At 32.7% G+C, this 25,769-nt stretch overlaps 1 protein-coding gene and 1 pseudogene across 2 annotated transcripts in view; one reads left to right on the forward strand and one right to left on the reverse strand.

Annotated features, from left to right (window-relative positions):
• Nucleotides 1-12,404, reverse strand: part of LOC143237192 (pumilio homolog 1-like) — a 48,492-nt pseudogene extending 36,088 nt beyond the window's left edge. Inside the window, exons 1-3 of the transcript XR_013019912.1 lie at nt 11,745-12,404; nt 7,837-7,911; nt 2,214-2,340 (exon numbers count right to left, since the gene is read on the reverse strand). The product of XR_013019912.1 is annotated as a pumilio homolog 1-like (transcript). The remainder of the gene's footprint in view (nt 1-2,213; nt 2,341-7,836; nt 7,912-11,744) is intronic.
• Nucleotides 12,405-20,697: 8,293 nt separating this feature from the next.
• On the forward strand, nt 20,698-24,418 carry Trx2 (Thioredoxin 2). The gene is made up of 5 exons (XM_076476555.1): nt 20,698-21,094; nt 22,129-22,233; nt 22,601-22,663; nt 23,501-23,566; nt 23,931-24,418. The coding sequence occupies exons 1-5, from the start codon at nt 21,071-21,073 to the stop codon at nt 23,994-23,996; spliced, it is 324 nt and encodes a 107-aa protein (XP_076332670.1). The 5' UTR covers nt 20,698-21,070; the 3' UTR covers nt 23,997-24,418.
• The last annotated feature ends 1,351 nt before the right edge of the window (nt 24,419-25,769 follow it).

Raw genomic sequence — 25,769 nt, forward strand, 5'->3', positions numbered from 1 at the left:
AAGTTAATAATAGGAAAGCTTTTACAGAATTCAACTCATGACTGCAGTAATAAAGGAACATAAAGTGTCAGCAATACACATGCACAGACAGTCATTTTATATTCAAAACATTATAAGAGAGGGTATTTTACACAACAAAATTATAAGCTCACTGCATTGAGAGTTAAGAAACAACATTATACAGATAAGTGTATTTTACCCAAAAAAGCTGTGGGATCACTACCTGAATGGATATGGCACAAAATTACATGGCTAAGAAGTGGGTAATCTATTCAATGGAATTATGAGTTAGGAATCAACAGCATCTAATGAAGTTAGGGCAGGGGTTAGTAACCTGCAACTCTTTTAACTCTATCAGTACATGTTTAAATGATTTGACTGACCATGACCTCTTTGTACTCTTTTTAAAGTCTTTTAGACCTAATACTACCAAGTTTTAATATAGTATGTATATAAATTTGGCAGACTTTCAGTAAACATTAGAAGCCTTTCATGTCCAAAAAAAAAAAACATACTTTTAGTTATGTTTTTAACAACCTAAAAAAACGTTTGTGAATATATTGAATATTTTTCACTAGTCTGTGTGCAAAATCTTCATGTTAAGATTAAGAATACTTTTCTTTATCTCAAAAATCTCAAATTTTATTTGCATAATCTCTAAAACCTCCAGAATACACTTAATTTTTTTTGTTTTCAGTAGAACTTTATATTTTATCTTCTCTACCTTATTGCTATAAAAGATTGGTCAATTTGACCCATATCACAACCACACAATGCCCAGTGCCATGGCAGTATATCTTCAGTCTTACAATACTAAAAACAAGGTTTTAATACCCATAGTAGGCAGAGCAGAGATAGCTAATTATGTTGCTTTGTCACTAATTACAAACAAAAAATTGTAATCACACAAAAAATATAAATAAATCTACCCCCATTTTTTCTTTCTTGAATTACTTCAAATTATAACAAGAAACTATGTCCATTCATCTCAAGTAACTTCAAACTCATAACAATATACATTATTTATACTTAAATTCTGTAGTATTATTGCCCTTTGAACCATATTTAATTACCATTATTCACACCATTGTATGTTGTAAATCACTTGGAAAATGTGGAGCTCACACTACACTATCTAATTATATTATCCATGAGCTACTCCAAACTGCTTGTGTGAGTACCTCATGAAACATTTTAATTATTATTTCAACTAATCTAATCCTACTTAACCTAAAGAGATCCCTAATTTTATCTTTTAGCTATTTTATAATAAAAATTAAAAATAAAGTACTAACCTAGAACTTTTTTTATTTCTTTCCCCCCTCGACTATCAGTGACACTAACCCTACTTTTTATACTACTGGTACAAAATATTTAATTAAACAATGCACTGAAGATCATAGAATAACAACATGCAAAAGACAGACAATTTCCCCATAATATCATAATTTTTCTGGCTTTTTACATTTGCGATAAGAGATAGTCATTATCTTTACCATCAGAACAAAGCTTGTACTAATAAAGAAAATGACAATTCTCTATTCAGAATACAATGTAATATAATATTTCACTTTGTAGATGAAAACCTTGGATTTCTACATTACAGTATAGTATTAGGAGTAAGTAAGAGGTAAGTTTTTACAAATCCTGAAAAAGTGGACGTGGCATGTGGCTATTGCAAGAGAGGGTCTGATTTTCTATTTGATGTTTCTATAACCAAATAAAATTGAAGGCTATAGAAATGATGATTTGTCTGAGCAATGACAATTTAAATTAAATTTCATGCTTACCATGGGGTGGCAAATAAAATAAAGAAGAATGGATGCCTAGAGAAAACACTTCACATTTCTCACACTGTGGAAAATTCAAGACTTTTTAAAATACTGCCTCATAAAATTAAGAACTTAAAACTTGTATACTATTAAAACATGGATTGTTAGTGACAATTTTATTCCATAAACAAAATGTAGTTTAACTAAATTTTTAATGGAAGTAGCTAAAAACCTTGTGACATAAGCAGTAAATGATGGTAGGGAAAAGAAGGTTAAGGAAATACGTACAGCTCTCAAGCTACCTGTTGCATCTTAAGGTTAGACTATTAAGGCACTTTCTGGCTCTCAAAATGTTTTGATTTTACACAAATCATCAAAAATAGCTACTTATTCGTTGAAGGGTTTCTGACCCTTGACATAGGGGGATCATGAAATTGCTACCTGAAACACTGTCATGTTCAGTGCTCCACGCTCCCTCTCTCCACTGATCAGCAAGAAACAGCCCCTTATCATCTGGTTTGTTGTCTTCCATCCCCCATACTGGAAGCTTCTTTATGGACCCTGAAATCTGTTTGAAAAAATTAGAAAAGCTTTAAATCTGCCTCAGTTATGTGATGCACACTGTTTATAAAGCTTAAACTAACTCATTACTTACACTTGTCCTTGTCAAATAACAAACATAATTAATCTAAGCCCATTAATCACATCAGTCATATAATATTAACAATGAACCAAAAATTACAATTAATGCTCTCATTACAAGCTCAGTCAATATTGCAAGTTCGTGACCCCAAACTGACCTTCATAATTTCCATATCACATCTTCTAATGTGGTAGATAACAAAATACTATTTGCTTTAAAAATATGAAATTGCATTTACATAATCTCTAAAACCTCCTAAATAAATTTGAAATGTATTTTATGTTTCTTTACTCTAACTCTATAAAAGGCTGGTCAATTTGTATAGGTCAGGTAACTATATTCAAATCACACAATTCATGGGTTGTTCACTATCGTATCTTGTGAACATTTATTATTACCATTTATTTTACTTTATATAATTTTAAAAAATTTTTACATTTTAGTACATTTAAAATAATAAATAAAGAATACACATAAAATACAAGAAATGAAGTACTTACCTCTTTCATTGCTGTCAACTACTGATGACATTTAACCCTACTTTTTATACTAATGGTACCATTATATTAAATAATTTATATGTTGCACCAGAAAAATAAGAATAGAATGCAAAAAGAAGACAATGTCCAATAATTATCACAGTTTCTCTGGCTTTCTGTCTCTGCAACAAAAACCATCAATAATTCAGCTGAGCTAAACATGTTTTCCATGGGAATAGTTTGAATTAGTAGCAAAATAATTCTCTAAACAGAGAAAAACAAAGTATTATATCATTTGAGTGGTAAAGCCTTGGTTTTCTGTTGGTTATAAATTATTGAATATTAAATATCAGTGAGAACTATAAGCAATTTCAGAAAGAGGATGTGATGTGGGTATGGCAAAACGGGTCTGATATTCTATTTGATGACTCTGTAACCAAATAAGATTAAAAGCTATAAAAAGTTATGTTTTGCCTAAGTAATGACAACATTTAACCAAGTAATTCACATTAAAATCTCCTACTTCACAGAGGGATGTTAATTAGGGAACAAGGAACATCTAGCAGACAAATGGAAACAGGATGAAATTTAAGATTTTTTTACATGTTGCCTCATAGAACTAAGAGCTTAAAGCTTAAATAACATTAAAATTGGGATTATTAGTTATGTTTTTTATACCAAACTTATCTGTATATACTCACTAAAACCTTGTGACATGGGCAGAAAAAGATGCATCTAGTGAAAGTGTTGTTTAAGCAACTAATTGATATAACAGAGCTTGGTTTATTGTTTTCACTTACTCCAACTATCCAAATAATTGATATAGTGCTGTGCTATTATGATTTCATTATCTTTTTGATTAATTAACATTTACTTCAGCTTCAGGCCAACATGGTCCAATGATTAGGGTGGTTGCCTCTTGGTTCAAGAGTGAGGATTTCAATCTTTACTGCCAACAAAGTATGCTGACTCTTTCACCCATGGGAATGTTATATTTGTTTCAAAGTTACTGCAAAGTCACTTATGCTATCTACCATAAATGTGAGGGTGTGGCCTAGTGGCCATTGGGTATATTGTCTGGACTACACAGAAGTGAAGCTTTAACTTAAATTGTTGCTTACTTATGACAAGATACAAACAAGTGTTACTTGGGTAAGATTTGCTTCCATAAAAAAGTTACAAGTTAATATTCTGTGACTTACAGATGTTGACAGACCAACAATGCACAAGTCACTCATTTACAAGAAGAGAATCACTGTTTTATTTTACTAACCAGCTATGTAAGAAGCACCGAAAATTGAAAACAATTTTACTGTGTGGTGCAATTCATGATGTCCAAGTGTTATGCATTGTTCAATTCATTGTCTGTATGTAAAGATACATCAAAAGATATGAACATCTCCACATGGTTGATCAGCAGCACCTATGCTTTATTGCTTAGATGTAATTGTATATATTCTGTTAATCACTATGTGCTTGCTTGCCTTGATATAGTTCTGATATAGAAAATCATAAAATGAACCCACAACCCAACACAGTATTTTGTGCTAGCCTCTTACTAATCACAAATGCACTTGAAGTATTTTTCTAATTTACAATCAATGTTACAAAGTACAGTTTCCTTTCATCAACAATAGTTTTAACAGTCATGTGAAAAGTTATAAGTCCACTGAAAGGCCCTAATCGTATTTTCTGCTTGTTACATGTCACATACTTAAGTGCACGATACATTTTCATGTATTACAAATCATATTACAATAGTATGTTAATCCTACACTACTGTATTCAAACAGTCCTATCATACAGAATGAAAGTTAATTAGAACATGTCTTTACATAAACCTCAAATACATTAAAATATTAAGGTGAGTCTCTTATGAATATCATAGATTAACTGAATATAACCTTTTAATGTGTTACAAATAATAAGCAAATTTAACAAATCATCCAGCTCTGAATTGATAAATACATTACTGATAGTTCAGCAACCCACACTATCTATTAGTCATTAACAGTTTCAGAGTCTATTCTAGCATTTTTAAAAAATTAGTTTTTACACATTTTCTAAAACAATCTGCATTTGTAACCACAACAACCACCTGTTCAAATATTATATCAAAACAGATACTTTCCAGTGTAACATTATTTCAAATCAACTAAGATAACATATCACTTAAGTGCCTAAACCCTACCATATGAACACCACACATATACATAATGGAATATGGGAATACTAGCTATCTCAAACTATATCTTAAGCTCATACACTGTTAAAAATTAAAAAACAAAACAAAAAACAACAGATTTATTCACTTATCAAGCAACTGTTGCAACAATAGTGTTTATACTTCCTAACAATTCAGTGTGGTTTTCTATGTTTGTGTGAATTTACAGCAATATTGTAACCTTAAGTGTTGTATCTATAACTACGCAGTAACTCAAACACTGCAATCACATGAAATATACAACCATAACTCATTTTATTTATTAAGCAAATGGGTACTCAGCCAAAGCAAAAACCTGCTATTCTAGATATTCTATAAGTAGGCTGAATTCAAACATAAAAAGTAAAACGTCAAATAATTTTGTAAATAAAACTCATGATAACTATCCTACAAAGTATAAAAACCATTAAGGAATAAATGAAACTAGAAAGTTTATTCAAATATTACAATACTGTTGTAAAAAGTTTTTTAATTTCTTCATTCCAGTTACAGTAATGTTTTATGGTAATTCTATTACTTGCATCAATTACTTGAACGTCAGCTGTGTAATATTCAGTATTAAATGTTCAGTATTTGTTTCATTTAAGAAGAGAAACTTCCCCTATAATAATACAGAATTTTTGGATTAATTAATATTGATCATACAATAACAAAGCAGCCTAAATACATCAAAATGAACTATTCTGTGACAAACGTTTTAATTATTACAGCTTTACTTGACAAACTTTAAAACCCAATAGGGAATAAATAATAAGAGAACCCAAAGTCTACTGAAATAACAGTTTTATCATGGTAATAATGCTGATTAAATTCTCAAATGGGAAGATAGGCCTTATAATACAAATTTTTGTTATTGAGCTCCGAAATATTTTAATATACACACCTAAAGTATTTTTTCTTACTTTAATTTCGAAAAGGACACTAAGAATGGTTTTTCTTATCAAAATACTTAATTTAAACCACTAGGTTTTGCTACATCTGCATTTTAGAAATACTGTGCTGTTATTTTTGTTAACTTTCTGGGATTTCATTAAAATTTCCTATGTAAGTGTAATCTCTATAGCATTGACAGGTGAGGAACATTAAGTCAGAACAAACAGAAAATCTTCAGAGATAATTTCCAGATATTTTGAAGGAAAAACTGAATACCTCTTGTAACTAAAACATCTTCATTCTAACAGTTTCACAATGTTAATTAAACAAAACTGTTAATTTTATCTAAACATAGGAAGTTCATGGATCAAATCACTGTTGCCCTCTAAGCTCACACCTGTAATTAACAGAAATTTCTAAACTATGGTTACAGACTCAATGATGTTCAGAAGTTACTGAGATGGATAATGCATTATCTTAAAACTAAATGGCAGACCTGTGGAACTGTTTTTTAAGTTAATGTTCCTATATTACACAATTCTTCTTATAAAATATAATTAATGATGATACAGCTCAGAAAAGAAACAATTCTTCATTTACCAAACATGATATTCACACAACCTTTAAAATAAAGAATGTACAAACTTGTCAAGACAAAAGTAAAATACCAAACTTCAAATACAATATACATTATTAAAATTACAAGTAGAAAACTGAGATCTCAATAAAATAAACTTGACCCTAAACATGAGCAAAAAAATCAGTGATGTCGAGAAAACCCACTTGTAGAGAAATATATATGCACAAACGGCTCATTTGGGTTGAGAAAATACTTTACGTAGAAGGTCGAAACGTTGTTCGCTCTTCTACATAAAATATTTTCTCAACCCAAACGAGCCGATTTTGCACATATACGAGCAAAGAAAGTTTTAATTTTCTACACTGAAAATGTGTTTCTGATAAGGTCTTGTATTCTAAAAACTGCTGGTGTGGGTAGGTTCTTACTTCTTATCATACATAGCTATTATTATCAATGCTGCCCTCTATATGAAATGTTTTTTTAGATATACCACAAGTCTTCTATCACCCCGTCCAATGGAACTGACCGATTCCAATGCATCTCTCATGCAAATCATCACGTATCAACCCTCCACCAATAACAGAGTGACGTATTATCATGACACGGTTCCCTCTATTCAATTCTACCAAACTACCACTCACGTTTCAGCAGAAAATGAAAGCACCAGTTTTCAGTTGGGAGGAAGGGTGGGAAATGTGTCAATACGTAAATATCTATTGGAAATACACTTTTCCACGTAGGAAAACTATAACTGTTGATACAGTATGTTACTTCCTTTCATGTAATTAGCTAGAACCACACGCTGAACAAGTCGAAGTACTTGTGTGAGGGAGAGAAAGAAGCATCCAAAGAACATTCCCCAAAACAAGATCTTTGGAGTCAAAGACCACAACCACTTCTGAACCAGCTACCCTATTCACCCATTATAGAAAGATCTCGCATACTGATGGCAGCACTATTTATGAGAGTAGAGGTAATGTATAGTATTGGAATACAGAGCTTATAATACAACAAATTTTACTGTAAAAATAAGCAGAAGAGCAAGCATACAACACAGTTTACTACAAAGACAAGCAGAGGACCAAACGTCCAACATAAAGTTTACAATAAAAATAAGCAAAAGGCAGACAAGCTTACGATACAATACAGACTTCACTGGAATTTTAAAATATTTAGAGAGAAAAAAAAACTAATCTAATAAAAAGAATATGGCTTAAATGCACAGTTCAAAATTTATATACAATGTGATGTAAGTACACATTTACCTCAAGTGGATGACCAGTCTCTAAAGCAAGTGCCTGGAAGTCGGTCTCTAGCTCGGTTGTATCACTTCCTCGAACCTGAAAGAAAGAGAAACTGTAAGTTAAGACTTTCAATAATTTATTATAAACTATGTAACTACAACAGTTGTTAAACTGACTGGGACAAGTAGATACTAGGCCAGTAAATGTGGAGGCTAAATTATGTACCTATAACAGTTATCAGACTGTCTGGAACAAGCACATATTATGGCTGGCATAGGTTGAGGCTAAATTCAATTGCCAAACTATAACAAGTGAATTTCTGGAGAGAGTAACTGAAGATTCTAAGTTATTCCAATAACAAAAAAACATCACTACAGAAAACATGCTTACAAAAGTCAAAGACATTTTAATTAAAATAGCTCAACAGTCACTCAAATAACAAAACAATCACGTATTATTCGTGGCACGACTTGTTATGACAAGGGAATTCATTTCCAAACAGATACACGATAACAACGTAAATGAACAGGAGAGTGTTCAATCACACAGGATCCATGTTTTGGGTAAACGAGTTTTAATTTTCTTCTTAAAATCTATATTTCATTTGAAAACTTGTGTAACTTGCTAAGATAAAAATGTTTAAATTTACACTTGATAGATGTAAAAATGGAGAAGAAAAATGAAATGATCATAAAGAATGTTACACCACAGTTAAAATATCATCCCAGTTCCATGCCATTATATCAGTAGAAAAATGATTTTAAAAAATTGTAATGTGTTCCAAACAAGATGATCAGAGATGGCAAAGATACAGATGTGTGACACAACCATTAGATATGATGCTCTGCAAGTTACATAAGAAACAAAAAGACTAATATGAAATGCGCATTTTAATTGTGCCAATTTCATTCCTAAACAGGAACATTCCTTCAAAATACATCGATATCTGTTATAAATCTGACAAAATGGCTAAAATTAGCTGTTAGCTACAAAAGTGACTAGCCATGTAGATGAAAAGAACCATCTTTTAGATTCTCATCTTAAATCTTTATGATTATTTCCATAAAGACTCATTGTATGTGCTGTGCTCTGTTTGATTCAGGTGTAACTAAACAGAAAATTTCTCATCACATTACAAACAAAACCAGAAACAACATGGTGAAATTACTACAACCTTCACACTAAATTAAATTCTTTAGCTATTCTTTTGGGCACATTACATCTTCTGCACATTAAACCTTTAACATATCTTTCAAATTCCATTATAACTTAGCTTTATACGATGAACGGATGTGCGTGATACATAACTACAAGTCTTACACTATGAAGTGTTCTGTCTAGAAAGACAGTAAACTAGACACTTTTCAACACTGTCACTTCAGTGTCAGTAATAAACTAGTAGAACAGTATCCCTGCTGATACAGTAGTATTCAAAATATATTAAGCTTTCCTGTACACAGATTCCATACTCCAACACCAAGTGATACAACAACGTACACACAAAAAAGCTTCTGTGTGCTCCTACGTTGCGGTATCACAACAACGTACACACGAAAAAGCTTCTGTGTGCTCCTACGTTGCGGTATCACAACAACGTACACACGCAAAAGCTTCTGTGTGTCACGTTATGTATCACAACAAGCATTACCTGCGAAAAGCTTCTGTGCTCCTACGTTCGCGGTATCACAACAACGCATACACAAAAAGCTTCTGTGTGCTCCACGCTATGTATCACAACAACGTACACACGAAAAAGCTTCTGTGTGCTCCTACGTTGAGGTATCACAACAACGTACACACAAAAAAGGTTCTGTACTCCTACATTACGGTATCACAACAACGTACACACAAAAAAGGTTCTGTACTCCTACATTACGGTATCACAACAATGTACACATAAAAAGGTTCTATTGCATTCCTACATTATGGTATCACAACAATGTATACATAAAAAGGTTCTATACTCATACATTATAGTATCACAACAATGTACACATAAAAAGGTTTTGTTCTCCTATATTATTGTATCATAACAATGTATACATAAAAAGGTTCTATACCCCTACATCACTGGTTCCCAACCAGGGGTGCGAGATAACATTTGTTTTGGCCACCTTCACCTTTATTCTTAAATAAATAATTACTGTGAGGGATGCAGGGCATAAAAAAGGTTCGGAACCACTGCCCTACATTATAGTATCAAAACAATGTCCCACTTCTTGTACTTGAGCTGATAAATGAGTAGACAATAAGTGTGGAATGACAAAATTGTAGATGTGATCTGTGTCAATCAGGCTAATGGGTATGGATATATAAAGAAAAAAAATTCTTGCCTAGTTCCTAAGGCTATTAAAACCAGTCATGGTTAACATTCCTGAAGATGACAAACCACAAATTTATGTAATGAGGAAACATGATATAAACTGACAAACTGCTTAAAAATTTTTACCATAATTACTGATTTAATCTTTAAAGAGAAGCATCCTTTGATACACCTTCAGTTTGTTTCCCATATTTTAAATATTTAATGACAATACACTAAATGTGAAGAATCAACATCTGTGAATATAGCTGTAACATTGTCATTCCAAAAATAAATTCTGCATGTACTGATTTTTTTTTCTGGATAAAACTATAGAATTCACTGATGATAATGACAGACTTGAATTCTGCTTTTAATCCAAAGTAATTTTATGAAAAACCAAAATTAAACAGCTAAATGAAAAGCATCAGTAAGCTTTTATCGGGCTACACTTCGTGGAAGGTTCTCATTATGACCTTGGGCCCTGCCTTATAAACAGAGAACATGTATTTTTGAGTCTGTGAACAAAGTTTGCCAAGAAAAGCATTTGATCAGCTTGGTTTACTATGATATAAAAACAAAAAAAATGCATTTATAGTTAAAAAAGACTAATTATTTAGCATTATGTGCTTTAGTACAACACACACGGATAAGGTGAACTTGTTTAATTAACAAAGTATACCCTTTATGCCTGGACTATAGAACTATTGTTAATGTGTGTATGCATATATATACATATTTATTCTAACATTTCATTAGCTTTATAGGAGTAAATTGAAAATTCAACAGTTAATATTTATATCCAAGGAAACATTAATAGCTTTACCTCCACTAATGTGTACTACCCTTAGATAAAAAAAAAAACATTCAGACTTTTGAAGCTGAAATTATCATTTTCTCAGCATCATCGTGGTTTAATTTAACCACCACTTTCTTTCACACACGTAACAGTACTGGTTATTATTATATTATAACAACAGGTTGTTTCATACTCTTAGATTAACATATGCATTTAGAACAACCTAAGTAAATCTAACATGGCTGGATATTGTGAGATTTTATTGGAATTATTGCCAAAAATATTAAATTTAGCAGTAAGAGTACCCAACAAATGAAATATTTTCTCTTCTTCGGAAATATAAATTTAAATACATTCTATTAATTAGCCATAATTCCTGCCACATTAATGTTTATCTTTCCTCTAGTTCTGTCTGAGAGTTAATATTAACCACAGTATCTACGACTAAACCAATCTCTACTTGGTAAAACAAACCGATAATTTTGAAAATATTTGACTTGCAATTTTCATGATATTAATACTTTTCTCCTCCCAAATCAACGTATTTCCAGGAAAAAAGTCGCTATAAAAGAAAGTTTGAAACAAAAAACTGTGCAGTTTAACTGTTCAACTTAAAAGTATTCAATGGAATGCACTTCTCTCTGTGTGTAAATCAAACTCAGGTAAACATAAAGCTTGAAGCTTAACTTAAGCTTCAGCCATAATCTAAATAGTTGAGTTTAAGTGCGGTTTTAATTTGTCTACTTTTAAAGCTAAATAGCAGTTCCTCTACTGAATAAAATGGAACCTGATTAAACGACTACAGCGTGGTTAACTAGTGGTACTTACATCCAGTACACTGTCATCCCCTAATGCCCATCGTGCCTGCTTAGGATAATTCTGAAAAGCAGGGTCTGTTTGTGGTCGCTGAAAAAAGTATCCAACCATTTCGTCGTCTTGGGAACGAGTCGCTCCCTGTCGAACAAATGGAACGTTGCTCATATCTGACTGACCGTTGGCGAGCATATCGTGTGTTTGTGCTTCCCATACCACTTCATTCATACTGCAGAAAGACAAGCAGATCTCTCGTGTTTGAAAAAAAAATTCGTTTTTTTTTCACTTTCGCGATATATGTATGAATATATACAACTACTATTTGTTTTCACATTTTCCCGTAAGCGTTCCATACGACAGACTAAAGTAAGTTTACAAACAAACTTTATACCACTCACTTTTATCGCAACCGACTTCAACCCCTTCCTAATATTAATAATTGTATAAGCTTAACCAATATAATGGCGTCCGTCATCAAAATATAAATTTATCGATGAAACTTTCTGATAAATATCATTTTCTTGACAGAAATACCCATGTAACAGACAATTAAATAAACTCATCTCACAGAATGATATTTTAATTACCTTTACTACAATGAAACATACCGTGATTGAATGGATTTGAGGGATACGACTTTCACCTCAAATCATGGCGTTAGACATGTTTAAGCACAGAGGTATTATGGGTATCAAACGCTTATCCACACAATGACGTCATAAGAATTAGAAGCTGCTCGACCACGAGGTAAATAACCCATGTTGACATGTACGCTCTACTGTTGATACACAGAAAATTTTGAGGTGATTAAATTATCAACATGGAGATATTTTTTGCCATTATATAAAAACATTTTAATTAATTTTAATAATTATACTTGGTTAAAAATCGGCACCTTATTTTGAGATTAATTCACCTACAGAGGAAAACAATATTTAAAAAATAACTTTGGTTTGTTTGTTTGTTTGTTTGTTTGTTTGTTTTGAATTTCGCACAAAGCTACTCGAGGGCTATCTGTGTTAGCCGTCCCTAATTTAACAGTGTAAGACTAGAGGGAAGGCAGCTAGTCATCACCACCCACCGCCAACTCTTGGGCTACTTTTTACAAACGAATAGTGGGATTGACCGTCACATTATAACGCCTCCACGGCTGAAAGGGCGAGCATGTTTGGCGTGACGGGGATGTGAACCCTCAGATTACGAGTCGCACGTCTTAACACGCTTGGCCATGCCGGGCCAATAACTTTGGTAATCCAGCCTTTAAAACCCCATGTTCATTTAATCTCAACTGACTAATATTTGTGTTAATAAATGAATATTTTGAAGTTGGATATTATGCACTTTATGTGAAATATGGGCTAAACATCCAGGTCAAAGATCCCAAGATTAAAGCTCAACCAGCACTAGTTTAGAACTACTGACCAGAAGAAGAACAATCAGTCAATAGCACCTGACGTGTACACGGCAACATTTACTTAAATAAAGGGATTAATTGTTGAAACGGTAACAAAATCAGAAAGTGTGAAGTATATTCAGTAGCATAACGTTGGCTTAAACCCTGTATCTTTCAATGTCCAATCTTTGTGGTTGAAGCAGGGTATTTTACTTAATTAACATGAAGTTTTGACTCGCCATTCAGATTTATTCAATATTTAGTTCATGCTTTACTAGAACTTCACACAAAATATTTTATTAAATATTGAAGGTTATTTACTTTGTATTATGAAACAAAATTCAATATCTCAAAAGGGTTAATAAATCTATTGTAAGGCGGATTGCGATAATATGTCCGAGAGATCACAAAAAATATGTGTAATTTTTCCACATACACACATAGTTTATCGATAAGTAAAGTAAAACGAACTGTTTTTGAAATAAATATCTTGAATATTTATAAATAAATGTTAATTATATCTACTTTCAAAAAGGCTTTGCCATCTACAAGCATTTTCCGAAAATAGGTTATTTGCTTTGGATTTTAGATTTTATCACAATTGTGAAAGCAGTTGTCATTTTAGATATTTCTCTTTGAGAAAATACAAAATAAATTGCATGAAGTTAAATTAACGTATTACACTTTGATTTTACCAATTTATGTAAACAAAGATATTTATAAGTTTAATTATTCTCATTATTCCATTAAGAAAATTTTCTTTTTGTTGTCTAACAAAAAGTATAAACAAGATAAAAAGAAAAAAAAATGCAAACTGGGACCGATATTTATGATTTCAATAAGAAAGGGTGGATTTTATTTGACGGACAGGGGAGGTTTATAGGTATGTTAATAAATAGTTCCCAAAACAAACAATTTATATTAAGCCCGTAGGAGGGGAGCTAAAAGGCGTCCCCATATGAGCTGTGTACCATTTTAGGTATTAATCTTTTCTCTCAACTGAAGTCCCTCCTGGTACAGCGGTAAGTCCCCCGGATTTACAACGCTAAATCAGAGGTCCGATTCCAGTCGATGGACTCAGCAGATAGCCCGATGTGGCTTTGTTATAAGAAAACGAACACAAACAAACTCTCAACTGAAACCCGAAAATTATTTCTTATCATTCTAGCAGATTTGTAATCGTTTATCTTCTAAAAAGTATGTCTTATTCTTATCTTATATTAGTACTTATAACGCAGCTACCAACATCCCGCCGTCCCTAAATTTGAAGTTCTAACCAGAGAAAAGTCAGCTAGAGAGCGACACCATGCCACTCACGCTAAGGGATTAGCTGCCACTCCTATAACACGTTTATACCTTATGTAAAATGGGTAAAATATTTTTTGGTATCATATGGGTTCTAACCCAGCTTGTAACTCCAAAATCTAATAATATGACCAATTTGCGCCGTATTAACTTTATTTTTCCGCATTATTTGATTACGAAGAAATAACAATTGATAAAGAAAGGAAAGATATATGATTAACATGTCAACCACACTATATCTATAATGTCCATATCTGATTCGGCTTTTCGTCTAATACAAACTGCATTCTGGATAACGTATATTAGCAGTTATAACTCGTCTTGTATGCATTTCTAGAATAGTTATACCGTGTTAAAGGTACTATTTTATTGCATGAAAAGGCTTTCTATCTGACGCCAAACTCTTGAAATTATCAGTGACGCAATTTGTTTGAAGTAATAAATCATATTTGTTGAGTTTATAGGCTTAAAATAAACTAGTATTTTGCAACCAGATCTGTAAAAAAGAAAATGCGCAATTGTGTCACGACGTAACAAAAGTTTTGGCCGCAAAAAAAAAGTACTCTAAAATCCCCTTTTCATACAAAATGGTTAACTCGACCACCACAGTGAAACTTGTTAAACATAAGAAAACTGATATAAGCTGTTGATAAAGTGGTTAACCTTATGTTTAACCATAATCTTATTCTTTCAAAATTGTTTAATGAAAAATAGTTCAAAGTCCAGTCCACGTAAACTATAACAAATTATTTTTCTTTCCCTTAATGTTTCCACACAGGCATTCGTAACTTTTAAGTTGCAGGCAAAGTAACTTTAGAAATGGCGATCGAACGGAAATATCTCGGCCAACGTTAAAATAAGCCTACTTTTACAACTTAACAGTTGGTTGCTCAAGTAAACGAAAAAAACCTACAAATGTTCTCAGAGTGATTAATTCTATCTCTTCTTCACTGATTCACTTTGCAGACTTATTGACTTGTGTTTATATTTAATGACTATTCTAGATAATTCGCAAATTCACTAGGTTTTTGTGGCGTCAACTTTGAATGTTCTAGACCTACTTCCACAAAGTACCTTGACCTTAGTGTCAAGCGCCTTCTGCCTAACAAACAAATAACAACATTGAAAATACAGGTTATGATCGTATTAAAGCAAGTATGTTTTAGTATTCCTGCATTTCGGTAATAAGCAGGTGGAAATGAAATTTGTTTCGAATTTCTGATTTGCGTGACAAAACATTTTATTGTAAAGTTGTACGATTGTGATGAAACCTTTGACTTCAGTAATGTAAAAGGAAATAAGTATTTGTCTATTTTTCGCCCAGCATTTGTTGTATTACGGTTCCTAAAAATAAGTCTTATGTTATCTCATGAATGTATTTATAACTATATTTGGAGAACAAATTAGAGTTTATACAAAATTCTATGTTTATACGATTCGAGGTATATTGTCGTTGTTTCATTCACATATTTTTGCGAATTAGAAACATAATATACGAAATCTTACTACAGCTTTGTCGGACAACCAACTACTTGCAGTATTATGTGAGAGAAAACAGCTTTCATCTTTGCGACCTCCTATGTGGCTAAGTAAAAGGCTTGCAAGCTTATAACGCTAAATATTGGTGTTTCATACTCACAGTTCAGACATTACACGCAGTTTGTGTATAGATTTGCGCTGAAAAATAAATAAATGAATGAAGTGATGAACCAGTTTAGTTGAAAAGGCTCACTGGAAACAAAACAGTAGCGCCACCTTTTGTCGTAATTTACGGTGACCAGCTCTTTCACCTTCATTTACCTGTGTGAAAGCCAATGATTTCTAGAAATAGAAAGTGTGTCAAAAAAGCCAAAATGTATATATCCAGATAAAGTAATTCGACTACTGTTTGTTAATTAGGATTTTTGAGACGGAGTTGCAAGAGGGCTTTGAAACCTTACAAATATGATATTTTGGTATAAAAACCTGAAGTAAGGATCACCTTCATTTCATGAGTGATCTTAATTTTGATTGGCTCACAAAGGAAATTACTGATGTTTAACTGAGTTGGCTGCTCTTTTCTGCCTCTTTGATAGTCAAGTTTGATTTCACAAAATTTGTTTATATTTCAGTGACCTAGGAAATATGACGTTAGTGTATATATTCTGTGGGTTAGGGGTAATAGTACTTTCCTCGACACTTTTGACGGCCTATACGCTAGTTAGATACAATAGAATCCACTAAAATTATTCAGGATATTAAGAAACTAAGCAGGTTCAAATTAAAAACTTGTAACTTTCGGAAGGCCTATCTTTGAAAAATCTCTCGGTTTAAGAAAGCTTTTGGTACAAGTAACAAAGATTTCCAACAATTATAAATATATAATGTGTTATTTTTTGTTTTGGGGTATAAATTACTTCAACTCAGTTTAATCTCATTTTATTTATGACGTCTATTAATTTATTCAGATGTCTATTAATATTATCTTCGCTTGATGCATAGTATTGACATAAAGTAGCTAGGACCAATTTGTTTTTTAGCTGACTAGGTTTTTAAGCTCAATTTTCCCATGTTTCCAACTTAGGGTTGATACTAAGAAATAGACTTGTGTTTCAATAATCAGAATACTTTCTGTTTTTTTTTTTTTTTTTATCTTGATTAAAGAACATTAGGTTCGATTCCCCTCGGTGGGCTCAGCAGATAGCCCGATGTGGCTTTGCTATCAGAAAAACAAAAATGAAATAACATTAACAATGTAGGCTGAGCATAATGAGACAGTTCGAAAGAGATTAAAATACATTATTTAAATTATTTAGTTCACATTTACGTGTAGAACATATATTAATGCCAGAAATAAACGACCTTATAACATCAAAATGTAGTTTTTATTTAATGAAACACTAAACGTATTCTTTACATCTTCTGTTTTGGAGTAAAAGAAATTTCGGCTTTACGCCTCCCAGTAGCTAGGCAGTAAATCTGCAAATTTATAACACTTCATAATCGTGTTGTAGTGGGCATGGTGCGAAGAGCTCATCGTGGAACTTAGCGCTTAACAACAAACAACTTCGGTATGATATATCTGATCTGTATTGTTATAAACGTATATTTTTAGACCTCGATTTTAAAACATTTATGGATGTTGTGTGAAATACTTCTGTTCGTTTGCTGGATAGAAAGATTTACCAAGCGATAGACAAGGAAACTTAATTATGTTCACGTGACATTGTAAAAGTGAAATCCTGTACATCGAGTTATTAGATACCAATCGTGCACCATTCTTATTTTTTCTTCTTCTAAAAACTTATGAATCAAAATAAAGGGTCAAATCATACAGGTTAAAAACGTTTTACAATCTCATGAGCGTAGATGACCCTCGAGTGGCTTTGCGCGAAATTAAAAAACAAACAAACAAAACAATCTCACGATGACGAGAAACCCACTTGAAGTAAAAATGTATTCTCAAGGCGACTGGTATGGGTATTAGCACTTTAATTGAGATAAAGCCGTCTTGAGAAAATAGTCTTATAATCTTAGTTTGGTTTGAATTTCGCGCAAAGCTACTCTAGGGCTAACTGCGCTAGCTTTCCCTAATTTAGCAGTGTAAGACTAGAGGGAAGGCAGCTAGTCGTCACCACCCACCGCCAACTCTTGGGCTACTTTTTTGCCAACGAATAGTGGGATTGACCATAATATTGGAACGCCCCCACGGTTGAAAGGGCGAGCATTTTTGGTGTAACATGGACTCGAACCTGAGGCCCTCGAATGCCTTAACCACCTGGCCATGCCGGACTTACAATTTTACTAGTTATTGTCTTGAAAATCTAATTCAAACTTCAATTTCTGCTCAATGGCCGAATTAAATAAAACAACATTTCTGTAAGTATGCTTCTTCCATTTTAAATGTCCTCGGAGAACCCGATAATCTGTTAGTAACGAAACAGTAGAATGATTGTTTGAGGCGGGAGCTCTACAAGAGTGGTAAGATATTATGTCTTCCATTTATTCATTTGTTAACAATAACAAAAAGCAACAATAATACCAAACCGCTAACTGAATGGAGAAGACTGTCTGCCCTCGTCTATTATTTCAAAATTATGGGACTTAGTTCAAATTTTCTTGGTGTAACTCTGCACAATTGTACGAAACAAACCAAAATAGGTGACACTCTGAAATTATTGTCTGTTTTGGAATTTGTTTGGAATTTCGCACAAAGCTACTCGAGGGCTATCTGTGCTAGCCGTCCCTAATTTAGCAGTGTAAGACTAGAGGGAAGGCAGCTAGTCATCACCACCCACCGCCAACTCTTGGGCTACTCTTTTACCAACGAATAGTGGGATTGACCGTCACATTATACACCCACACGGCTGGGAGGACGAGCATGTTTAGCGCGACGCGGGCGCGAACCCGCGGATTACGAGTCGCACGCCTTACGCGCTCGGCCATGCCAGGCCTTGAAATTATTGTCAATGAAATATAATATAATACGAGAGATATAAAAATTTTCTGTGTGTGTTGTTGTTTTGTTATTTAATCTTTAGAAGCAAAATAGAATGTAAACATTGGATATATTCTGAAAACAGGTTCTCTGTTCAATGCCTCGTGTTCAAAATTTTTAAAGCATGTCCACGTAATGATGTCTGAAACTTTTTATGAGTGCATTACAGCTATTCTATAAATACATAAAACTATTCTATAAATATGCCAAACTATTCCACCAATACATCAAAATAGTTATATAAATACGCCAAAACTGTTCTATCAATATACCTGGGTTCAAATCCCCGCCACACCAAACATGCTCGCCCTTTCAGCTGTGAGAGCGTTATAAAGTTACGGTTAATCCCACTATTCGTTGGTAAAAAAGTAGCCCAAGAGTTGGCGATGGGTGGTGATGACTAGCTGCCTTCCCTCTAGTCTTACACTGCTAAATTAGGAACGGCTAGCGAAGATAGCCCTTGAGTAGCTTTGCGCGAAATTCAAACAAACAAACAAACTATCAATATACCAAAATTATTCCAATGATAACATTCTGATGATGAGTTTACCACTTTCCGTGTTAAATATACATTTTACTTTCATTAGTTGTGTTTGTACCCCGATTCTGCCTTATTTAAACTGATATATCTCGATTACGTTTGAACTACTTCGAGTGGTAGCCGTTCATATAACCCAAGCCCCATTTCATTTCGAAAAATAGCGACGCCCTTACAACTAATAATGTTCGATTAAACTGTTAGTTGTGATGACGTTTCGTTTTTTCTTTATTAGTCGTCATCGCTACGAGTGGTAATGAATCATAATATGCAACAACTGATCTGAAGCTGGTTCAAGGTAAAACTCAAGCAGCTATTGGCAATTTGGCATTGCCTATGTAAGAAATGTTTGTCGTCATTGAACAGTGATTTTAATGCAAATCCAGTTTAAAAGAACGAGGAAGTGTTATGAGATCTCCATTCTGTTTATTTTGGGGGCTATAATGTGAATAAAAGAAATTGAACAACTAATCCTTAAAAAAGTCTCCTCAGTTCTGGTAGAGTAACCCAGTATAATATTTGAGAAGAGAAATTATGAGAGAAGTTTTTGCTGTTCTAAAACCTGACATTTATTTCGGCACTGTCAATAAAAGTAAATTCATCTATGTGTATACAAAATTTTCAGAATTAAAGGTTCGGCCTATAGATTTCTCGAACCGGACGACTTTTTGGCTTCTATATTGAGGCTTTCTTTCAGCAGGAAAGGTCCATTAAAGATAAACATGTGCTATTTTTTGTTTATTTTAAATGAAAGACCAGAGACACAGTTTTTGAGTGAATTATTTCATATACATTTTAACTTTATAACAACAACCTCTGCGGTCTTCAACAGTCCTGGAATATTTCATAGACAGTTTACTTTGTGATTATAATCATATGATTGGTCAAAAAGTTATTAGAAAGTTAATAAAAAAAAGTCATCCACCCAAAAGGTTTTGTCTGGCCTTTTATTTAAATTAAAACTCCACTGCCCCAACACTGCGTTAAAACAGAAAACTTTGAAACAATACTCGATTTTAATTGTGATTTTTTTTCTTGTTGGGTTAGAATATATAATTTAGATGGAATAAAAACAGCAAATATCCGTGGATAAGTAAAAGCCTACTCTTTTATTTGATTTGCTACTCTTGTAAACAGCAGAAATCTAGAAAATTCGCTGACTCATTCTTTTACCCTATTACAAGCAGTTGCCGCAAGGCAATGTGGTTACGTCGTCCGGCGGCACCTCACGTCATTAACCACTTGACATATGAGCCAATAGGAAGAAGGATTATAGTTAGACGTGCCAGAAAATTTTCTGTTAACTTTAAATACTGTTCAGACTGATGATTGACGATCATTTTTCCACGTATTATTCACAAAATGACCTATTTCAAATATCAAATAGGTGTTACACACGTTATGTGTAAACACGATGTGGATTTCCCGGTCTACTCGTACGTGTAAGTCACGTGACTGAGACGCACATATTAGGAACCCTGTGAAACGCTCTCCTTTCTTTGTGTTGTTCTTTCACGTTTGAGACTCTGTAGCATTTAGTAATATTTGGAAGTTTTAATATAAATTAAGTTTCGCGTTTTAAACAGTTATTGTTCGGTATCCTTACATTTCTCTTTGATTTAGGCAAAATGGTTCATTCTGTGGTAGATAAGGTAAGCGAAGAATATTGTTACTAGTCTGTTATTTATGTGTTTTATGATTAGTCTTACAGCCTTATCGTAATTTAAACTTGAAAATTGGTAAGGTTTCATAATATCGCAGGACTATTCATGTGAAATGAGATTTAATAAATCCAGTACTTCACTAGAATGTAGTAATATTTTGTAATATTGCTAATGTACCCGACCATATCGGATTTAGTTTTAACAATTAAAATTTAAGTTAACGGTTTAAATATCCTAGGACCTCTTTTAAAAATAAATTATTTCTTGAATTTTCAAACTTATCGATGTTTTTGTTCTGAAAAGGATACCAGGTACACGAAAAGCAGCATTTCAAAACTAATTTTTTTTTTAAGTCTTGTAAATACTTTTACGAGAAATGTTTTTTACTCTATACATCATTTAAAGAAAAAATTGATGAAATTACGGAGATAGGTCGTGGACCCGGATATTTTCGGAACTTGAACTTTAAAAAATACAATGAAGTTGTTATACATATTAATTCTAATACTAACAGTAATAGTACTTACTGGATTAAAAATAAAACTTTGAAAAACAAGCTTGCGTACTGCTTTTAATTTTTCAAACAGAAGTAAAACTGTTGTCACTACTGTGTGTAGTATAATATATATCACCTTTATAAAGTGATGGTGCAACATTTAAATGGATTGATCTCCAACTAAACCTTGCCATGAGATTAGGCTTAATAACTTTCTGCACCCTTCAAAACAGCCTTGACTAAAATCCAAATAACGTAATAGCTAACATTACATTGTTATAATTTTTGCTTTCTTGTAAATAAATTTCTTGGATGTAGAATGCCATAAATCAATAATATAACACTAGACTCCATTGGAATATCTCGGAATATAACCAGTGGGGCATTGTAGTCTCACTCGTACTTTTGAGGAAGTGATAGCATCTGTATCTTCAGCCAGCACTCACTCACTCTAAATGTTACAGTAAAAACCGAGAATATGAAATTAGATTTGATTTACTGTACTTTATTTTTCGTATGAATACAGGATGATTTCAGTGCCAAGTTGGAGGCAGCTGGCGAGAAGCTAGTAATAGTAGACTTCTTTGCCACCTGGTGTGGACCATGCAAAATGATAGCGCCACAACTGGAAGTAAGTCAGAAACCCATGTAGTTTGTTTCATATCCAAGGACAACTTGTTTTGTGAATATAGATAGTTGTGACTTTAACATATCTTTTGTTTTGTAAAGTAGGTATGTTTAGATAGTTTGCATGATAGAAGAAATTTTTTAGTTTAAAATCGAAAGCTGACGCGATTTATTTTGTGATTGGATATAATTAAGGAACTAGTTTAAGAGATGAAATGCACAAATCTAGAAGGGGTTGTTCTTTTCCACTTCAAGTAATTTGTCATTATCAAATTTTATTTTAAAACTTAGGGTAGGGTATCTAAAAATCGTGGCTGTGAATGTTTTATGATAACAATTGTCAATTTTTTTCTTGCAAACTATATTTTCAGACTTTATCCGAAAAGTTGAAAGATACAGTATTGTTTCTGAAAGTGGATGTGGATGAAAATGAGGTAACATATGTTCCTTAATCTGATTATTTTTTGGAGTGGACTAAGTATTTAAAACTCCAAACATTAAATGCACATTAAAAGCCATGTGTAATGTTGTGATCTACACAAGACTCCTTAGTGTGTAGGCTATCTGTAGCCAAATTTAAAAAAGCAGTTTTATTCCCAACAGGACTTGTAGGAGCATAATTTTTCATTTTTTGGAGTTTCTAAACAGCAAAAATGCTAGGTATTCATATAGTTTTTGTTGAAGACTTCCTAGTGGTTGAGCTAGTTCACAAAAAGAGTATATTTATAAACAGCTAATGATCTGGATACACTTTGTGCTCAGATCATTGTTTATAAACCTCCATATCCCTTCATTTCCAAAGATAATTTTTATTGACAAAGGTTACCTGCAATGCTATAAAGTTAAATGTGATAAGCAGTGCAGAGAGAATTAATGAACATCTAATATTTTTAGCACACAACTAAGTCTGCAAAGGCAAATATGATATACCTGTTACAATAGCACTTAACTTTCCCAGGATAGATCTTGAAACCTGAAGAGAACTGTTCAAATCACAATTCCATGTCTGGCAAATGTTTTATGGTGTTACTTTGGCGGTTAATGATACATAGTATTTCACCCATTTTTATAATCTAAACACACCCACAGATTTGAAATTGGTCTGAGTGAACCACATGTTTAAATACCAAGTATTGAAGTATTATAATATCTTGCCTGTACTTGTAAGACTGAGAAATTGGTCTAATTTGTTGACAACAGTAAAACCTGTGAAAATAGCTGTGGTGTGTTCTAAACGGCAATCATAATTGTGTAACATTCTTTCATTACAGGAACTTTCTTCTGAATATGAAATCTCGTGCATGCCAACATTTGTCTTTCTCAAGAATAAGAAAGTGGTGGGTGTTCATGTACTAATTTGTAGGTTTTGTTGTTTTTTTTTCCAGTCAGAATTTAGTGTTTTTACTGCTTTAGTAGGTTAGTATTTCTTGTGTGAATGTTTAATTTCAAGAGCACTGCTTTAAGCAGGTTAGTTTTGGGAATATAATAGATTGTTGAATGATTTGTCTGGTATTATGGTTTGTACTTGGTAACTTTAGTTTTTAACTAAAAGACAATGAATCTTTTAAGGATACATTAAACTTGGATTTGAGGTTTGGGTAGCCTTTACTTTATCTAACTTGGATTTTTCACATTTAGTAAATGTTAAACTTTTTATTCAAAGAAAACTTTAAATGTAAAAAATATATTTGAAACTTTCAGGTTCATACTATCAGTGGAGCTGCCATAGACAAGATCAATAAAGCAATAGAGTTGTTATGTAAATAGCCATCCAACTTGTTCCGTTTAATACTGGTACCACAATTTCTTTTCCTAGTAGTATGCCTCTTTGTACTGCTTACAAAGGTATTAACCAGTGAAGCATTATTTAAAACTTGTGTGCATTTACTCAAAGCCAGTTAAATCCTTCACACTGTAGATATTTATACATCATGTTAACTGAATTCTTACTGCCCATGCTCAGTCAATTGTTAAAATCATTTATTTAATACATACAGAATTACTTTTGGTATGTGTGGTTCAAAAGTTAGATGTACTAAATCCAGTTGTTATTTGTTTTAAAATCTTTAGTTTTTACTTAAATGGGTATTATAATCTTTTATATGTAATGTTTTTTTAAAAATTTCTGAAGATATGTAAAGTTCTTGCTTTCCAAATAAAGCAACTGTGATTTAACGGTGTGAAATATCTTCCTAGTGAGTCATTCTTGTTATCAATGGTGAATACTAGTTATCTTATTAGCTTTGGGAACATTTTATGTGACTTTTGGGTTGGAATGTAATGTTTTATAGCTTTTAATCAAAACTGTAACGTATGTTGTGGGAATGAAGCATAAAATTCCTTGGGAGGGTTTTAGTCAGTAATTCCATTTTTTTTTTTTTTTCTTCTTCGAGAATCCTATTAAGTCTTAGTGCGATGTATCAAAGTAAGAAACTTGTATGATGCCCATGGTTTCTATAAGGAGTGTATAATAATTCTAGACTGACTGTAAAATTACCTTGTAATGAACGCAATGGCTACTTTTCGAGGACTTTTGATTAGTCATTTAAGTTATGACACGTACACCTGATTCAACTTTTTTTTTTATAAAACCTTATTCTTGATTAACATTTTGCTGCATCACCATTAACATCAATCCAGGTAATGCGGTCGGAAATTATCTGCCACGTTTTCTGGGATTTACTTGGAAATAATTTTTCTTCGGTTCAGCGCCATCTTTTCCCAATGTAGCGTACTATCCGACGATGTGGCCGGAAACTCAATGAAAACTGTAAAGGTAAACCAATGCAATGGCAGAAAACATTCAGCTATTAGAAAGTTGAAATTTCTTTCCTATGTTAAAGTATAATTCCCATATTTTTCACGACTAAAAAATTCGGTCATTAGTGTAAACACGTGATTCAAACAAATGACTTTTTTTAACCTCTGGCTGAATGAAAGCGTCTGAGTCTAAGCCTTTTTCTGTTTTACACGATTTAAACTGCCTGACGAAAGGCTTATGTACGAAATGTTGAATATAAGTTTTAGCAATTTTTAACATTTCGACGTTTTACCGTCTACTCTACTGCGCATGTAGAAATAGACATTACTGTCAGAGATAAATTCCACAAAAATGCAGAAAAATAACCAACATTTTGCAAAAACTCCTAACAAAAAGACGTTCCAGTTAATATCAAATTTATTCAAAAACCAGGCACAAACCTAAGGTCTATACTATGTAAAAACATCACTAACAAACACGACACCAATATTTATAAAATACAATGTATTAACTGTCACGATTTCTATATTGGAGAAACAAGTAGAAAAATGGAAACCAAATTCAACGAACGCGAATAGTCACCTTTACATATTTTCGAATACTACAAATCAAACACAACTATAAAACACCTAAATACTAAATAAAAAAACAAATGCAAAATTAAAGAAGTCTCACTTATACAACAACTTAAGCTCAATATATCCAACATCTAAGCACACTCTACATTCCTACACTCAATTACAGAACCGCCTTCAAACGTGATCAGTAACCCTTTCTTT

This window comes from Tachypleus tridentatus, chromosome 13 (assembly GCF_004210375.1).
Source record: "Tachypleus tridentatus isolate NWPU-2018 chromosome 13, ASM421037v1, whole genome shotgun sequence".
Classification (NCBI taxonomy): Eukaryota; Metazoa; Arthropoda; class Merostomata; order Xiphosura; family Limulidae; genus Tachypleus; species Tachypleus tridentatus.

Excerpts from the sequence above, each read along its gene's own strand:
- Trx2 (XM_076476555.1), top strand. The coding sequence starts at position 21,071 with ATGGTTCATTCTGTGGTAGATAAG. Across the intron at positions 21,095-22,128 it reads TTCATTCTGTGGTAGATAAG|GATGATTTCAGTGCCAAGTT; the intron begins GTAAGCGAAGAA and ends GTATGAATACAG. Across the intron at positions 22,234-22,600 it reads TGATAGCGCCACAACTGGAA|ACTTTATCCGAAAAGTTGAA; the intron begins GTAAGTCAGAAA and ends CTATATTTTCAG.